The 18491-nt window shown below is 37.9% G+C and overlaps 1 protein-coding gene across 5 annotated transcripts in view; it reads left to right on the forward strand.

The window, feature by feature from the left end:
* The window catches only part of USP32 (ubiquitin specific peptidase 32), a 241596-nt gene that overhangs the window by 131791 nt on the left and 91314 nt on the right, over positions 1–18491 (forward strand). For all 5 annotated transcript variants that reach the window (XR_004269707.1, XR_004269708.1, XM_032280742.1 and 2 more), the window contains 2 exons: positions 5161–5244; positions 8246–8307. Coding sequence is in view for 3 of the 5 variants with exons in the window: in XM_032280742.1 (XP_032136633.1) it covers positions 5161–5244; positions 8246–8307 (146 nt within the window). In the remaining 2 variants the exon portion in view is untranslated. The remainder of the gene's footprint in view (positions 1–5160; positions 5245–8245; positions 8308–18491) is intronic.

An 18491-nucleotide genomic window follows, 5' to 3' on the forward strand; every position in this document is an offset into this window, starting at 1 on the left:
GGCTCTCATCTGTAATCCCAGCACTTTGGAAGGCTGAGGCAGGAGGATCACTTGAGCCCAGGAGTTCTCAGCCAGCCTGGGCAACATAATACGACCCTATCTCTACCAAAAAAAAAAAAAAAAAAATTTAGCCAGGCACAGTAGCACTTGCTTACAGTTCCAGCTATAAAGGATGCTGAGGCAGGAGGATCATTTGAGCCTAGGAGGTCAAGGCTGCGGTGAGCCATGATTACACCACTGCACTGAGTGACAGAGTGAGACCTTGTCTCAAAAAAAAAAAAAAGTTTAGCACAGGGTATCATGGTGGGAATGATAGAAAAGGAACCATGTAAATGGAGCTTTGAAAGTCCAGAAGATTTCTGCTGGGATACAACACTTTAATAATTAGTTAATTGTGGTTAACAGAAGTAAAAAGTTGAAAGGCGAGTCCTAAAAGAGGTAACAACTAGGGGTAGAATAGAAGACATTATTACTTTATAGGACTGTACAGTAAAACATCCTGTATAGTCCTAGAACTGCAATGACAGATTCATATGCTGGAGGATGTGGACCTAGATCGGGGCCATATCTTGAAGGGCCTTGAGTACAAAACTCAGGAGTTGAACTGTATACCAAACTATGGAGAAATCTCCAAAAATTTAAGTAGAGCAGAGCAAGTGATCAGCTGACACTGTTTTGAAAATCAAGGCCACATTTAAATGGAGGACATTTACAAATAAGTCATATAGGCTGAGCATGGTGGCTCACGCCTGTAGTCCCAGCACTTTGGGAGGCCAAGGTGGGCGGATCACCTGAAGTCAGGAATTTGAGACCAGCCTGGCAAACATGGCAAAACCCTGTATTTACTAAAAATACAAAAATTAGCCAGGTGTGGTGGCAGGCGCCTGTAATTCCAGCTACTCGGGTGGCTGAGGCAGGAGAATCACTTGAACCTGGGAGGCGGAGGTTGCAGTGGGCTAAGATAGTACCATTGCATTCCAGCCAGTGTTTTTTATTCTGTGGGAAGGACCTAGACACTCGAGAATACAAATCTATGAGGAATAATAAGTTGATTAATGTTGACTTGCCCAATCCAGATTCACCTACTACCGTAAGTGTGAATTCAAACCCTTTCTTCACAAATTTCTTGTATACTTGATTTAGGAGATTGGCAGATCTTACATAGCCTTTGAGGTTCTTCTGTTGCCATGTTGCTAGTGTTGATGTTCCTCTCTTCACAGCAACAGTTATCCCACTGGACAATTTAGGCATTCCAGCTAACCTAACATGTATATCTTTGGGATATGGGAGAAAACTGGAGTACCTATAAAAAATCCATGCAGACGTGGAAAGAATATGCAGACTCCACACAGACAGTGACCCCAGCTGGGAATCCATTTTTTTTTTCTCATCAACATTATAACAAAATGATGTCGCATGAAACATTATTCAGGGACCTCTGTTGTACTGATTTGGGTGGGGGAAAAAAGACAAAAACAGAAACCTCTTCATAGCATTTCCTTTATTATAAGTGAATAGGACAATTTTTGAAAAGTGATCATGATAAAGATTCTGTGATTCAGTGTTAGTCATAATCTAGTGATTTGCCTACCCCTCTCCCTGCTTTCTACTTTTCAAATGTGAACTTGTTTGAAAAAAACAAAAATGAGGAGTTTTTGTTTTTCTTCCTTTCCCTTTAGCTTATTTCTTTACCTGTATTTGGAGGATTTTCTTTATTTTCTTTTTTTTCCCAAAGAGATGGCATCTTGCTATATTGCCCAGGCTGGACTTATGCTCCTGGGCTCAAGCAATCCTCTTACCTCAGCCTCTGGAGTAGCTGAGACTACAGGACATGCCATCATGCCCAGCGATTTTCTTAACTGTTAAATCCCTCACATGTCTGTCATTTGATTATAAGACAGCTGATCTATATACTTCAGTGATTCTGCAAGTCAACATTTTTTCTCTTTAGAAAACGATGTGAATATATATATTTTCCTTAATAGTGCAGACTGCCACCAATATATTTGAGGCATAAAAGGAAGAGAGGACAAATAATGTTACTAGAACATCTTTATTGATTTAGTTATCTAACTCTTTTAAAGAAAATGGGCTGGGCGCGGTGGCTCACGCCTGTAATCCCAGCACTTTGGGAGGCCGAGGCAGGTGGATCACGAGGTCAAGAGATCGAGACCATCCTGGTCAACATGGTGAAACCCCGTCTCTACTAAAAATGCAAAAAAAGAAATTAGCTGGGCATGGTGGCGCATGCCTGTAATCCTGGCTACTCAGGAGGCTGAGGCAGGAGAATTGCCTGAACCCAGGAGGCGGAGGTTGCGGTGAGCCAAGATCACACCATTGCACTCCAGCCTGGGTAACTCCATCTCAAAAAGAGTGAAACTCCATCTCAAAAAAAAGAAAATGGACAATATTTCTTACTATGTTGATAAAATTCACTTATATTTAGTGAATTTTACCAACTATATATGATTAAACCATATATGTTGCATTACCACAAATTGTAAAATTTTGCTGTTGAATGCATTTAGGGAAACATGCAAGAATGAACTTAAACTGTATTATAGGGAAGTTAGGAAAGTAAAGAGGAAGAAATTGCTTTTCTGTTTTAGTCAACATTTAGATCAGTGTTGACATATCTGAACAAAAGTCATATCAAGAAGGCAATAATTATAATCAGGTTGATTTAAAATCTTATGTATCATATGTAATGAAAAGAGAATATGTCAGTATCATTAAATAATAAAAGCTAGCCGGGCGCGGTGGCTCAAGCCTGTAATCCCAGCACTTTGGGAGGCCGAGGCGGGTGGATCACGAGGTCAAGAGATCGAGACCATCCTGGTCAACATGGTGAAACCCCGTCTCTACTAAAAATACAAAAACATTAGCTGGGCATGGTGGTGCGTGCTTGTAATCCCAGCTACTCAGGAGGCTGGGGCAGGAGAATTGCCTGAACCTGGGAGGCGGAGGTTGCGGTGAGCCGAGATCGTGCCATTGCACTCCAGACTGGGTAATAAGAGCGAAACTCCGTCTCAAAAAAAAAAATAATAATAATAATAATAAAAGCTAAAAACATACATATGTTGAACACATAAAGTAACAATGGTTATATTTTTGAGTGATAAGAAAAATATATGTATGGCCATGCGAGGTGGCTCACACCTGTAATCCCAGCACTTTGAGAGGCCAAGGCAGGTAGATCACAAGGTCAGGAGTTCAAGACTCCTGACCTGTAATCCCTGCTACTCATAACCTTATTCAGCCTGGCCAATGGTGAAACCCTGTCTCTACTAAACATACAAAAAAATTAACTGGGCATGGTGGTGGATGCCTGTATTCCCATCTACTCAGGAGGCTGAGGCAGTGAATTACTTGAACTCAGGAGGCAGAGGTTGCTGTGAGCTGAGATCGTGCCACTGCACTCCAGCCTCTCAAAAAAAAAAAAAAGAAAAGAAAAATATATGTATATGTAATTATTGGTACACATTGACATGACAAAAATGTTGCTTTACTCAATTTATAAAAGTAATATTATATTGTAATTTGGGGAAATATGTAGGTACTCATCTTGATATATATATATATATATATATATATATATATAAAGCTTCTTCAAATATTTAAGAATTCTGTTAGTGTTGCCAGATATTTCTAAGATCTTAGAAAATTGTTTGGATGAAAGAGCATGATACAGAGTCTGCTTTTTTTTTGTTTTGTTTTGAGACAGGGCCTTGCTCTGTCACCAGGCATCAGGCTGGAGTGCAGTGGCGTGATCTCGGCTTACTGTAACCTCCGCCTCCCGGGTTCAAGCAATTCTCTTACCTCAGCCTCCCGATTAGCTGGGACTACAGGCGCACGCCTCCACACCCAGCTAATTTTTTTTAAATATATATTTTTAGTAGAGACGGGGTTTCACCATGTTGGCCAGGATGGTCTCGATCTCTTGACCTCGTGATCCACCCGCCTCGGCCTCCTAAAGTGTTGGGATTACAGGAGTGAGCCACCGAGCCCAGCCAAGAGTCTGCTTTTTCTTTTCAAGATTAATAAATAGTGACCAGGTGTGGTGACTCACACCTGTTATCCCAGCACTTTGAGAGGCTGAGGCTGGAGGATTGCTTTTGGCCAGGAGTTTGAGACCAGCCTGGCCAACATAGTGAGACTCTGTCTCTACAAAAAAATTGGAAAAACTTAGCTGGTTGTAATGATGTGCACTGGCAGTCCCAGCTCCTAAGTGAGGCTAAGATAGGAGGAGCCCAGGAGTTTGGAGCTGCAGTGAGCCATGATCTGTGCCCCAACCTGGGCGACAGAATGAGACTCCCAACTCAAAAACAAATTTTTTTTTTTTTTGTCTGGGCACAGTAGCTAGATATGGTGGCATAGTCCCAGCTACTTAGGAGGCTGAGGTGGGAGGATTGCTTGCACCTGGGAGGTCAAGGCTGCATTGATCCATGATTGTGCCACTACATTCCAGCCTGGGCAGTTGAGCCAGATCTTGTCTCAATTTTTTTTTTTTTTTTTGAGATGGAGTTTCGCTCTTGTCACGCAAGCTGTAGTGCAATGGTGCAATCTTGGCCCACTGCAATCTCCACCTCCTGGGTTCAAGTGATTCTCCTGCCTCAGCCTACCCAGTAGCTGGGATTACAGGTGCCCGCCACCGCGCCTAGATACATTTTGTATTTTCAGTAGACACAGGCTTTTGCCATATAGGTCAGGCTGGTCTCAAACTTCTGACCTCAAGTAATACACCTGCCTCAGCCTCCCAAAGTGCTGGGATTATAGGTGTGAGCCACCACGCCAGGCCTCAAATTTTTTTTAGTAAATATTTCATTTTGTTTACCCATGAACTTTTGTGGTTTTTCCATACGTAAGCCTTGAAGCAGATATAATGTAAATTATTTCCCAGGTCTTATTAGAGAAAGATTATCGATGATAATTTGCTTTGCTAACTTGACTGCTTGAACAGAATTACAAATGGCATTTGTATAAGTTTTGTCACTTTTTAATTTATACTAGCTGGCTTACTTTCCAAATAAACACATAGCAGCTATTGTAAATTACTGTTTTGCTTTCAGAAACATGACTAATATAAGTTTAAAAATGAGATTTAAGTCATATGCTATTTTTAAAATGAGGATTTTCTTAACATGATTATCTCTGTTTCAGATGGGCCATCTTACTCTGGAAGACTATCAGATCTGGAGTGTGAAAAATGTTCTTGCCAATGAATTTTTGAACCTCCTTTTCCAGGTATGTTTAAGGTAAATGACAGCCACATAGGGTAGTAGTACCAGTATTTCTACATCTTTTTCATCATATAGTAGCCAGAGTTGTTGTATCTAGGCTGCAAAACCAAATATTATTAAAAAACAGAACTATACATTACCCATCTGAAAGATGGGTGCTTGCTGAAGTTTCTCAAAATCGTCGCAGAAAGTGGGATGTAGATATAACTCATTATAGAGCAGTACATAGGCATTTAGAGAAGAATATAAATTGCAAAAACCATCATAATTTGCTAGTTTCTTCATTATTGTCTTTTTTAAAGGCCTTCCATGTAATAAGACTGACCAGAAGTATTTTTTTTAAATAAATAAATAAATGGCCTTTCTAGTAAAGACAGTATGCACAGAAAGATGAATCATAAGGAGGTAACTTTTCTCTCTTTCTTCTTCTTCTTTTTTTTTTTTTTTTTTTGAGACAACGTCTCGCTCTGTTGTGCAGGCTAGAGTGCTGTGGCACGAGCCTGGCTCACTGTAGCCCTGACTTCTCAGGCTCAGGTGATTCACTTCCCAAGTAGCTGGGACTACAGGCATGCGCCACCATGCCTGGCTAATTTTTGTATTTTTTGTAGAGACAGCTCTTGCTGTGTTGCCCAGGCTGGTACTGAATTCCTGGGCTCAAGCAGGTCTCCTGTCTCAGCCTTCCAAAGTGCTGGGATTACAGGAGTGAACCATCACACCCAGCCCAAGTTTTTCAAAGTACACAGTCTCTCTGGTTAATAGAACATTAAAGGTATGAGGCTGTTTCCTAATTTTATTCTTTAGAAGGTCCAAGAAACATTAAAGTGGGAAGGAAAGCTACCAGAAGTGAACACTAAGTCATAGAGCTTGACAGATTTTTAACTATTGTCCTAGTTAAAGTCTCTTGCTCTGATTTTTAAAGGTAATTCATATTTTCCCATTTTTATAGTTATTCATAAATATTTAAGTTGATTTAATAGTGGTTATTTTAGTTTCTTCTTATTTTATTTTCCTTTCTTTATAAAAGCAACCCCTGTGAAGGTCAGAATGGTTTAGTAAGTTTATGTGTGTCATAATCTACCATGTTAAATAAAGAATAACTTGTCTGCAACACAGCTATGTTGGAATGAATGGAAATTGGTCTCTTCTTGAGAGCTAATGACTAAGTTTTATGTATTTAAAACATATAAAACCTGATAAGCCTGTATTATCCATTTAAATCGTTTGCTTTATTACAAGTTCTAATTTTAGCATAGATTCAAGTTGATGGCTTTATAAAATACATGTGAAAATAATATAAATCACTACTATCAACACAACAGTAGTAAATGGGTCAACTATTATTATCTATTTATTCATTTTGATATAGAGCCTTGCTCTGTCGCCCAGGCTGGAGTGCTGTGGCGCGATCTGGGCTTATTGCAACCTCTGTCTCCCTGCCTCAGCCTCCAGGGTAGCTGGTATTACAGGCACGTGCCACCACGCCCAGCTAATTTTTGTATTTTTAGTAGAGGTGGGGTTTCACCACGTTGGCCAGGCTGGTCTTCAACTCCTGACCTCAAGTGATCCACCCGCCTCAGCCTCCCAAAGTGCTAGGATTACAGTTGTGAGCCACTGTGCCTGGCCTGGTCAACTATTTTTATCTCTTTTTTTTTTTTTTTTGAGACAGAGTTTCACTCTTGTTACCCAGGCTGGAGTGCAATGGCGCGATCTCGGCTCACCGCAACCTCCGCCTCCTGGGTTCAGGCAATTCTCCTGCCTCAGCCTCCTTAGTAGCTGGGATTACAGGCACGCGCCATCATGCCCAGCTAATTTTTTGTATTTTTAGTAGAGACGGGGTTTCACCATGTTGACCAGGATGGTCTCGATCTCTTGACCTCGTGATCCACCCGCCTCGGCCTCCCAAAGTGCTGGGATTACAGGCGTGAGCCACCGTGCCCGGCCGTTTTATCTCATTTAAAATAATATCTTCAATAGTGAGTTCTGTAGGCTTTTAAAAATTATTATTATTAAACTATTGTTGCTTTTTAAAGTAACAATCTCATATTCAGTGTACAAACTTTTTATATGAACAGTACACAAACATATTCAATGTACTGCTCGTGTACAGTTTACAGTTCATGTACTGTTCATACACAGACATATTCAATGTACTCTTATATTCAGTGTACGAACATTTTGGTCACTTAAGTTTGCGTCTGAGTCATCTTGTAGCTCTCACAGAGTATAGCATTTTGACTTTTGGTACTGCCTTTCATATTTTGTCATTCTTATCAAGGACTTGGAGTGGCACTATTTTTGTAACTCTAACTTATGAATAAATATATACTTTAGATTTGCTTATGTGTATGTTTCCAACATTTTATACTGAAAATCTAAAGTATATATTTATTCATAAGTTAGATTTATTTTTTTTTTTTCAGGAAACACCCATAATCTACTCAACACTTAAATTTTATTAGATTTTACTATATGTGCTTTGTCACATTTTCGGTTATGCTCATATGTACAATTAATATATGCAATTAATATATGAGTAAGCAGGCAGTTAATGCTAAATTGTTTTTATTTTCTGTGTTTTAAAATTGATAGAATCAGCTTGTTAGATTAGTGATACAATATTGAATTATGCTTTTATTTGCCAAAATCTCACACATGGCTGAGTGCTTTGGTTATTTAAAATCTAGCATATGCAAATGTCAGTAGAATTATTCTGAAATCTATTCCTGAGGTAGTATCTTCTCCTTTCCCTTTTTCTTCCTTCCCTTTCTCTTCCCTTCTTACCTAGTGATTTGAAAGTTAGCCTCCATTGGAATGGCTTGTTTAAAAAAAGCAAACAAAACCCCAAAACCACAAGGCTAAAGTTAAAATTTGCTCAAGTGAATCATTGATAATTCATGAGTTGAAAGCTGTTGCTAATTCAGTTTCCCATTTAGAAAGTGGGTCTCATGCAGAGAATGTGAAATATTATGTAGTTAATAAATTTTGATTTACCATTTTTTCCCTAGGTGTGTCACATAGTTTTGGGGCTAAGACCAGCTACTCCAGAAGAAGAAGGACAAATTATTAGGTAAATTTGTAGTTTCAATCTGTGTATTTTCATTATATAGTTAAAATTTCAAATACTTGAGATATATTGGTTACTGAGGAACAGCATGTCCCATTTTAATGTAATCATTAACTAGTTCTCAAAAATAGTTACATATTGAAATTTTTTTTGTTAAAGTACCTTCCTAGGTAAGAGAAGTCCCTTATCTTCTCTAGTATCTAGGAAGGTACTTTAACAAAAATATTTCAATATGTAGCAATTTTTGATACTGTAGATTAAGAAATCAAATTCTATTTAACATTAAAATTGCACTAAATGCTAAATTTGATTTTTTAAAATAAGATAAAAGGTAGCCAGTTTTCTTTAGTACAAAAATACTTTATTGTTGGAAAAATTGGAAAACAGAGCTAAACAAAAAGAAGCAAAGAAAGATTTTATAGATAATTGCTGTAGACATTTCTAATATTCATATAAACGTATGCCCACAATGATATGTGTAAAATTTATATGAAAATGAGAATATTCTGAAATACCTATTTTATTCCCTGCTCCTGTTTTCACTCTAGATCATATAAAATAATGCTTTTATATATTAGAATAAAGCCTTCTTTGAATATAATTTTAAATAATTGGCCAGCAGCCCTGTTTATCCTCTATTATTCTTTTTAATATAAGCGTATTGAACCAATTTTGTTAAGAAAGTCTCTATGTCTTGGCTTAAGGATAAATTATTTAACATTAAATATTCTGGTTATATTTAAAAAACAAAGGTATGCATATTTTATAGCTACATATCAATTTTTAATAACTTGAGTGTCTTTCATTGTTTTGTGGTATTGCTATTATGCTGCCCATTTGTGTAGATAGTTTCAGAAATAGGACTGAATTTCTAGTAAACTTTGCTTTTGAAATAAACTCTCATGAGGTACCTTGTCACTTGACTTTTTCTTAAAAGTATTGTGCATACAAACTTTTCAGTAGTTTCTTCTAGCTTGGGTTTCTGGATAGACAGGAGTTTACTGAAATAGAGTTGTCTAGAATACCTGATAACAGGATTACATATTCAGCAATTAAACAGGACATGGCAATTAAGATATCGATTAAAGTAGTAGATATATTTTCCAAGTTTGTAAATGACAAGTTTTAAAAATGGTTCTTTGTTTCTTTTTTTTTTTTTTTGTAAGTGAAGGCAAGTTTATTAAGAAAGTAAAGGGGCCAGGTATAGTGGCTCATGCCTGTAATCCCAGCATTCTGGGAAGCCAAGGTTTGAGCTCAGGAGTTCAAGAACAGCCTAGGCAATATGGTGAGACTCCGTCTCTACAAAAAATACAAAAATTATCCAGGCCTGGTGGTGCACACCTGTGGTCCCAGCTACTCGGGAGGCTGAGGTGGGTGGATTGCTTAAGGTCAAGGCTTCAGTGAACCAAGATTATGCCACTGGATTCCAGCCTGGGTGACAATATGAGACTGCCACAAAAAGACAAAAACAAACAAACAAACAAATAAATAAATAAAGGAATAAATTTGTGGCCACTCCACGTGCAAAGCAGCATGGTTATTTCTTAAAGAAGATTAAGCAAAATCTATTTTTTTTTTTAAATGTTGCTTTCTTAAAACTCTAGTCTTAGGTAGTTTTTGTTTTTTTGTTTTTTTTGTCTTGGCTTTTTTGAGATGAGGTCTCCCTGTATTGCCCAGGCTGGTCTTGAACTCTTAAGTTCAAAAGATCCTTCCACCTCAGCCTCTTGAATAGGTGGGATTACAGGTGTACACCACTGTGCCCAACTTTCATGTAGTTTTAAAAATACTCATACTCAGAAGACTCTCTTCATATTCTTGACTATATTGTCTTGATTGTCTCTGGTTTTTAGCTATTATAAGATTTTCAAATATATTGACATGTAGAAATGAGATATTGTAAGGACATACATATAGGCTTTTGTGTGGCTATAGTGGCTAATATTTTTTCTTACAATATTACAATCTAATTTGCTATAGTAATATATTCTGAAGTAAATATCACGTAGCATAGATAGAAAGAATGCTGTGTAACCTGTATTTACATTTATTGGCTTATTTTGCAACCACTCATAGCATCCCTATTTTTAAAAATAAGGTTATATTTTCATAGAAATTTATTCTTTGCAAAATACGTGTAGTTACATTATCTCATCTGGTCCTTAGAATAACTGCATGAAATTAGTGTCTCTCATTTTGTAAAAGGAAACTGAGATTTACAGAAGTTGAGGAATTTACCTAAAATTACATGGGACTGGCAGAATCAACTCTAGGACATCTTTCGTTGAAAACATCAATAATCTGCTTTTTGTTTTTTGTATTTTTTAATAAGTCTGGATTTAAAATTGTTGGTTCCAAATTCGTTTATTTCATCTATGGGTTTTGTTTAGTATTCGTTTTTAGTTTTATTTTGTTTTGCCTCTGTTTTTACTTATAAAAGTTCATTTGGCTGTGTGTGTGTGTTATTTTTTTAAGACAACGGAGTTTTGCTCTTGTTGCCCAGGCTGGAGTGCAATGGCACAACCTTGGCTCACAACAACCTCCGCCTCCCAGGTTCAGGCGATTCTGCCTCAGCCTCCTATGTAGCTGGGATTACAGGCATGCACCACCATGCCCAGCTAATTTTGTATTTTTAATGGAGATGGAATTTCTCCATGTTGGTCAGGCTGGTCCCGAATTCCAACCTCAGATGATCCGCTTGCCTTGGCCTCCCAAAGTGCTGGGATTACAGGTGTGAGCTACTGCGCCTGGCTGGCTGTGATAATTTTTAAAGGATTATTCAGGTTGGTTCCTATGCAATGAGGCAAAACAAATATTTGTCTCTAACTTACAGTCAGTATGTTTTAAAAAAATAAGTATCATGATTTCTGGAATATCGGAGTGAAGATCTTAGCAAATCCTTTTCCCAAAAAGTACTTATGAAACTGGACAAAATGGTCAAACAACCATTTCAGGGCTCTGGAAACTGAACCAAATATATGTAAGAAATTGAGAAGCATTTATTCAAGAACTACTAATCCTTGGTGAGAGTAATGGAAATGTGTGGTAATTTAACCAAGAACAGCTTTCGTTTCCTCCCATCTAGCAAGTCTGCCTGATAGTTCTACCAGGCCAAGTCAGAATGAGCTGACATTCTGATTCATGATTTGAAGGAGAGCAGGAATAAATACCTATCCAATGATGTTATAAAATAAACACATACCCTCATGGCGGTAAATAATGAGGGAAAACTGACATCACCCCCTTGGGAATGGGATACTGGTTACGGGAAGCAGCAGACTAACAACAGACCAGTCAGAATTTTAACAGGGAACAGGATCACCATAGTGAGCATTAATAAGCTTTCCCATGTCCCCATGATCTTTTAGACTGCTTGTACAAGGCCATACACAACTCAGGAGAAACCAAAGTGGGCCTTAGCACTTTATTCTTCCCTTTTTGAAGGTAAAGCCTTGCATATGCAGAAAGTAAAAGCCCAGGCTTGTAACCTGCCCAAACCTTAAATGCATTCCCCAAACCATGCACAGATCCATCAGAAAAAGGGTGCAGGTGTTACTGGCTCAGTGTGTTTCAGCAACCTCTCAACAGTCATTGGCTGGCTAGTAAGTTAGGCTCACCCTAAGAAAGCCAAGCTTAAAAATAAAAACAGAGGTAATAAAAAAGAAAACCAAGAACTGCAAGATAATGTACGGGGAGATAAACTCTACAGAATTGTTCCAGGAAGTCATAAAACAAAACAAAACACATGGGGGTTCAGAATCCAGAGTTGCTAATATAAAGTATCAAATTTGTTCAGTTTTCAACAAGAAAAAGTTATGAGACATGGAATAAAACAGGAAAGTGTGACCCGTATTCAAGGACAAAACAAACAATAGGAGAAACTGTCTCAGAGGTAGCACCAGATGTTCTGCTTAGCATACAGACTTCAATGCAGCTATTATAAATGTTTTCAAAGAGCTAAACGAAGCTGTGTTTAAAGAATTAGAGAAAAGTATGATATCAGTGACTTGTCCAAACAGAAAATAGCAATAAAGAGAGAGAAATTTTAAAACAGAATCAAATAGAAATTCTAGCATATTTGAGCTGACGGAGAAATATTCAGCAAAACAGAATATGGATCAATATAGATTATTTCATCAGAAAGAGAGAAAGAAGACCAAATAAATGAACAGAGCTTCACAGAAGATGGAACACCATCAGGCCTACCAAAATATGCATAATGGAAGTCTCAGAAGGAAAGAAAGCAACAGAAAAATTTTGACAAGATAATGTCTGAAAAGTTCTAAAATTTCTTGAAAATTATTAATCTTAAAAGCTTAATGAACTCCAAGTGGGTTAAAGACAAAAAGATCCACACCTAGACATATCATTGTAAAAGTGTTGAAAACTAAAAACAAAGGACGATTTTGAAAGCCACAGGAGCAAAAAGACTCATCATGTAGAAGAGAACCACAATGTGATAAACAGCTGACTTTTTGAAACGATAGAGCTCAGTGTGCAGTGGTATGAGAAAGTGATATAAGGAAAAAATAAATAAAAACTGTCAACCCAGAATTCTTTATCTAGCAGAAGTATAATTCATAAATAAAGGTGAATTACTAGCTGACTTCAAAATATACTACAAAGCTATAGTAACCAAAACAGTATGGCACTGACATAAGAACAGACACATAGACCAATAGAACAGAACAGAGAACCCAGAAATAAATCCACACATTTACAACCAACTTGTTTTTGACAAAGATGTCAAGAGCATACAATAGGGAAAGGACAATATCTTGAATAAATGGTGCTGGAAAAGTTGGATATCCATATGTAGAAGAATGAAACCAGACCTCAATTTCTTACCATACACAAAAATCAAATCAAAGTGGATTAAAGAGGGCAGGTGAGGTGGCTCATGCCTGTAATTCCACCACTTTGGGAGGCCAAGGTAGGCGGATCACCCGAGGCCAGGAGTTCGAGACCAGCCTGGCCAACATGGTAAAACCCTGCCTGTACTAAAAGTACAAAACTAGCTGGGCATGGTGGCAGGCATCTGTAATCCCAGCTACTCAGGAGGCTGAGGTGGGAGAATCGCTTGAACCCGGGAGGCAGAAGTTGCAGTGAGCCAAGATTGCCCCACTGCACCCCAGCCTGGGTAACAGAGGGAGACTCCATCTCAAAAAAAATAAAAATGGATTCAAAGACTTAAATCTAAGGCCTAAACTACTAGACAAAATTGGGGAAATTCTGTAGGACATTTGTCTGAGTGGTATGACACTGTATAATACCTCAAAAGCATAGGCAGCCAAAGCAAAAATGGACAAATGGGATTTCATCAAGTTAAAAAGCTTCACAGCAAAAGAAACAATAAACAGAATGAAGAGACAACCAACAGAATAGGAGAAAATATTTGTAAACTACTCATCTGTCAAGGTTTTAATAACCAGAATATATAAGGGCCTCAACTCAATAACAAAAAAACAAATAATCCAATTTAAAAATGGGCAAGTGATCTGAATAGATGTCACTCAGAAAAAGACATACAAATGGCCAGTAGGTAAATGAAAAAATGCTCAACATCACTATTCACAGTCAAAATATCAAAACCACAAATGAAATATTATCACGTCTTCTTACTTTTTAAGTGGGAGCTAAAAAAGTTGACCTCGTAGAAGTAGAGAGTATTATGATCATTACTAGTGGCTGGGAAGGGCAGGAAGGATGATATTGAAGACAGGCTAGTTAATGACTTTAATAATTAGTTGGATAGAATGAATGACTTCTATTGTTCAGTAGCACAGTAGGGTAACTACAGTTAACCATAATTTATTGTATATTTCAAATTAACTAGAAGATTCTGAATATTCCCAACACAAAAAAATGATAAATATTTGAGATGATGAATATCCTAATTACCCTATTTGATCATACACATTGTATGCATATGTTAGAATATCACATGTACCCCATAAATATATACTATTCTTACATATAAATAAATTTTTTTTACTAGAAAGAAACATTTTTAAAGTTTTTTTTTTTTTTTTTTTTGAGACGGAGTTTCGCTCTTGTTACCCAGGCTGGAGTGCAATGGCGCGATCTCGGCTCACCGCAACCTCCGCCTCCTGGGTTCAGGCAATTCTCCTGCCTCAGCCTTCTGAGTAGCTGGGATTACAGGCACGCACCACCATGCCCAGCTAATGTTTTGTATTTTTAGTAGAGACGGGGTTTCACCATGTTGACCAGGATGGTCTCGATCTCTTGACCTCGTGATCCACCTGCCTCGGCCTCCCAAAGTGCTGGGATTACAGGCTTGAGCCACCGCGCCCGGCTAAAGTTTTTTTTTTTAATGTAAATTAAGAAAGAAGAGAAATGAAGGTAAATAAAAGACTAAAAAAGAAAAAAGTGAAGGTAACCTAAAGATATTCTTATATGAACACTGAGAATTTGTTAACAGGAAATCTGTATTTAAATATTAAAGGAAGTTCCTAAAGTTGAAAAGAAGTGAGACCAGAGAGGGTAATTAACATCCACGTGAAGAAATAAAGAGGCTCTCTTCCTTGGCGCTGCCTATGGAAGTGGCAGCCATCTCCTACTCAGCATCATAGCTACTCTCAGACCCCTCGTGAAGCCCAAGATCATCAAAAAGAGAACCAAGAAGTTCATACAGCACTAGTTAGACTGATATGTCAAGACTAAGTATAACTGGCAGAAACTCAGAAGTACTGACAACAGTTTGTAGAAGATTCAGCAACAAAAAAACAAAGCACATGCTGCCCAGTGGCTTCCAGAAGTTCCTGGTCCACAATGTCAGGGAGCCAGAAGTGCTGCTGATGTGCAACAAATGTGCTGAGATTGTGCACAGTGTTTCCTCCAATAACTGCAAAGACATTGTGGAAAGAGCAGTCCAGCTGGCCGTTAGAGTCACCAATCCCAACACCAGCCTGTGCAGTGAAGAAAATGAATAGACAGCTCATGTGCATATTTTATGTTTAAATAAAACCATAAAAACTGCAAAAAAAAATAAATAGTACCAATAGTAGAAATTACATAGGTAATAATAAAAGGCAGTATAAATATACTATTCTATTATTTTTTACTGGTTATAAGACATTTTATATGACAATAATTATAAAACTATGTTGTTCCCATTACATGTAAAGATGTTATGTGAGTGGCAACAGTAACACAAAGGTAAGAGTAGAGGATAAATCTATATTTGAGCAAAATTTCTATATTTTACTGGAATAAATCAATATCAATCAAACAAGTAGACTATGTTTGATGGGTGCAATGGCTCATGCCTATAATCCCAGCACTTTGGGAGGTCAAGGCAGGCAGATCACTTGAAGCCAGGAGTTTGAGACCAGCCTGGCCAACATGGCAAAACCCTGTCTCTACTAAAAATACAAAAATTAGCTAGGCGTGGTGGTGTGTGCCTGTAATCCCAGCTACTTGGGAGTCTGAGGCAGGAGAATTGCTTGAACCCAGGAGGCAGTGGTTGCAGTAAGCTGAGATGGCACCACTGTACTCCAGCCTGGGTGACAGAGCAAGACTCCATCTCAATAATAATAATAATAATAAGGAAAAATAATGTAGACCAATTTAATATCCATATTGTAAACCCTACAGCAATCTCTAAGAAAATGATTCCCCAAAAGAGTTTTATCTGAAAAGGAATTAAAGGCCAGGTGTGGTGGCTTACTCCTGTAATCCCTGTAATCCCAGCACTTTGGGATGCTGAGGCGGGAAGATTGCCTGAGGTCAGGAGTTTGAGACCAGCTTTGCCGACATGATGAAACCCCATCTGTACTAAACATACAAAAAAAAAAAAAATTAGCCAGGTGTGGTGGCGGGCACCTGTAATACCAGTTACCCGAGAGGCTAAGGCAGGAGGGTTGCTTGAACCCGGGAGGCAGAGGTTGCAGTGAGCCGAGATTGCACCACTGAACTCCAGCCTGGGAGGCAGAGCGAGACCCCATCTCAAAAAAAAGAAGAAGAAAAAAAAGGAATTAAAATGTTACCTATTTTAATTCCTAGAAATTAAAATAGGTAACATTTTAATTATTTTAATTCCTAGAAATTAAAATAGGTAACATTTAAATTCCTGGAAAATACCTATTTACCACAAAAGAAAGAAGTAGCGGAATAGAGGAATAAATAGAAAGACTTCATACATAGAAAACAAATAACTAAATGGCAGACATAAATCCACATCTGTAATTACCTTAAATATAAACAGATTGAACAGATAATGAAAAGCCAAAGATTTAGACTGAATTGTTTTTTAAAAATCCAGCTGCTTGAGATTCAAAGGCACAAATAGGTTGAAAGCAAAAGAATGAAAAAAGATAAAACCATGCAAATATAACCATAAGTAAACTGAAATCACTTTACTGTTAGGAAAAAAAAATGGCTTTTAGATTACAGAAGACAAGTTACTGAAGCCAGAGAGACATTTTATTATGATAAATGATGATATATGCACCCACCAACAGAACCCTCTAGCCAACAGCAACAGAATACATATTCAAATGTGCACAGTGTTGTCTAAGACCATATACTAGCCCAGCAGTTACTTAGCAGACTATGGCTTATTGGCCAACTTTAACCCACTGTCTGATTCTGTAGAATCTGCAAGCTAAAAAATGTTTTTGCCTTTTTAAGTGGCTTACAAAAAACCAAAAGGGGATAAATATTTTGTGACACCTTATAATTATGTAAAATTCACATTTCAGTGTGCATTAATAACATTTTACTAGAGTACAATCATGCTCATTCAAAACTTTGGAGAAGGGAAATTCCTCAGTCTAAAAAGTATCTTGAAAAACACACAGCTGACATCATACTTAATGGTAAAACACTGAAGCCTATTCCCATAAGATCAGGAAAGGATGCTTGCTTTTGCCACACGTATCAACATTGTATTAAAGCTTCATGCTGGTTAAATCAGGCAAGAAAAGGAAATAAAAAAGGCATCCAGATTGTCAAGAAAAATAAAACTGTCTATAATTGCAGATAACATGACCCTATGTGTAGAAAACCCTAAAGAATTCACAGAAAAACTGTTAGAATTAATAAAATGAGTTCAGCAATATGACAGGATACAAGATCAGTAATTAAGGAGTCAATTGAATTACCAAGTACTAGATGGAACAATTTGAAAGTACAGTTGGAAGGAAGACAACGGCTCCATTCACTATATTGTCAAAAGAAATCAAACCCTTGGAAACAAATTCAACAAAAGAAGTGCAAGATTTGTGCACTGAAAGATACAAAGTGTTGCTGTCAGAAATTTAAGAAAATCTAAGTAAATGGAGATAAATGTCATGTTCATGGATTTGAAAACTTAATGTTGTCAAGATGGCAATTTTCTCAAATTGATCTATGCATTCAGTACACTCCCAATCAAATCCCAGCTTTTTTCTATAAATTGACAAGCTATTCCTAAATTGTATAGGGAAATATAGAGAACTCAGACTAGCCTAAACAACTTCAAAAAAATGACAGAAAATGGAAGACTTAAAACTTTCTAATTGTACAATTTACCTAAGGATACATTAATCAAGTACTGGTATAAGGAGATTCATAGAGCTCAATCAAATGGGATTGACATTTCAAAAGGAAACCCTTGGCCAGGCTCGGTGGGTCATGCCTGTAATCCCAGCACTTCCCGAGGTGGGCAGATGACTGATGTCAGGAGTTTGAGATCAGATCAGCCTGGCCAACATGGCGAAACCCTGTCTCTACTAAAAACAAAAATTAGCCAGTCATGGTGACACATGACTGTAGTCCCACTACTCCTGAGGCTAAGGCAGAAGAATCACTTAAACCAAGAGGCAGAGGTTGCAGTGAGCTGAGACCACACCACTGCACTCCAGCGTGGGCAACATGGTGAGACTCTGCTTCAAAAAAAAAAAAGTGCAAAAGAAAACGCTTTTATTTTTGGTCAATGATTATTTTTTTAAAGATGTCCAGAAAAGGGCCAGGCGCAGTGGCTCACACCTATAATCCCAGCACTTTGGGAGGCCAAGGCAGGCAGATCACAAGGACAGGAGGTTGAAACTATCCTGGCTAACATGATAAAACCCTGTCTCTACTAAAAATACAAAGAATTAGCCTGGCGTGGTAGCACATGCCTGTGGTCCCAGCTACCCGGGAGGCTGAGGCAGGAGAATCGCTTGAATCCGGGAGGTGGAGGTTGC

This window comes from Sapajus apella, unplaced genomic scaffold (genome assembly GCF_009761245.1).
Source record: "Sapajus apella isolate SASKATOON/1434 unplaced genomic scaffold, GSC_monkey_1.0 scaffold12, whole genome shotgun sequence".
Classification (NCBI taxonomy): domain Eukaryota; kingdom Metazoa; phylum Chordata; class Mammalia; order Primates; family Cebidae; genus Sapajus; species Sapajus apella.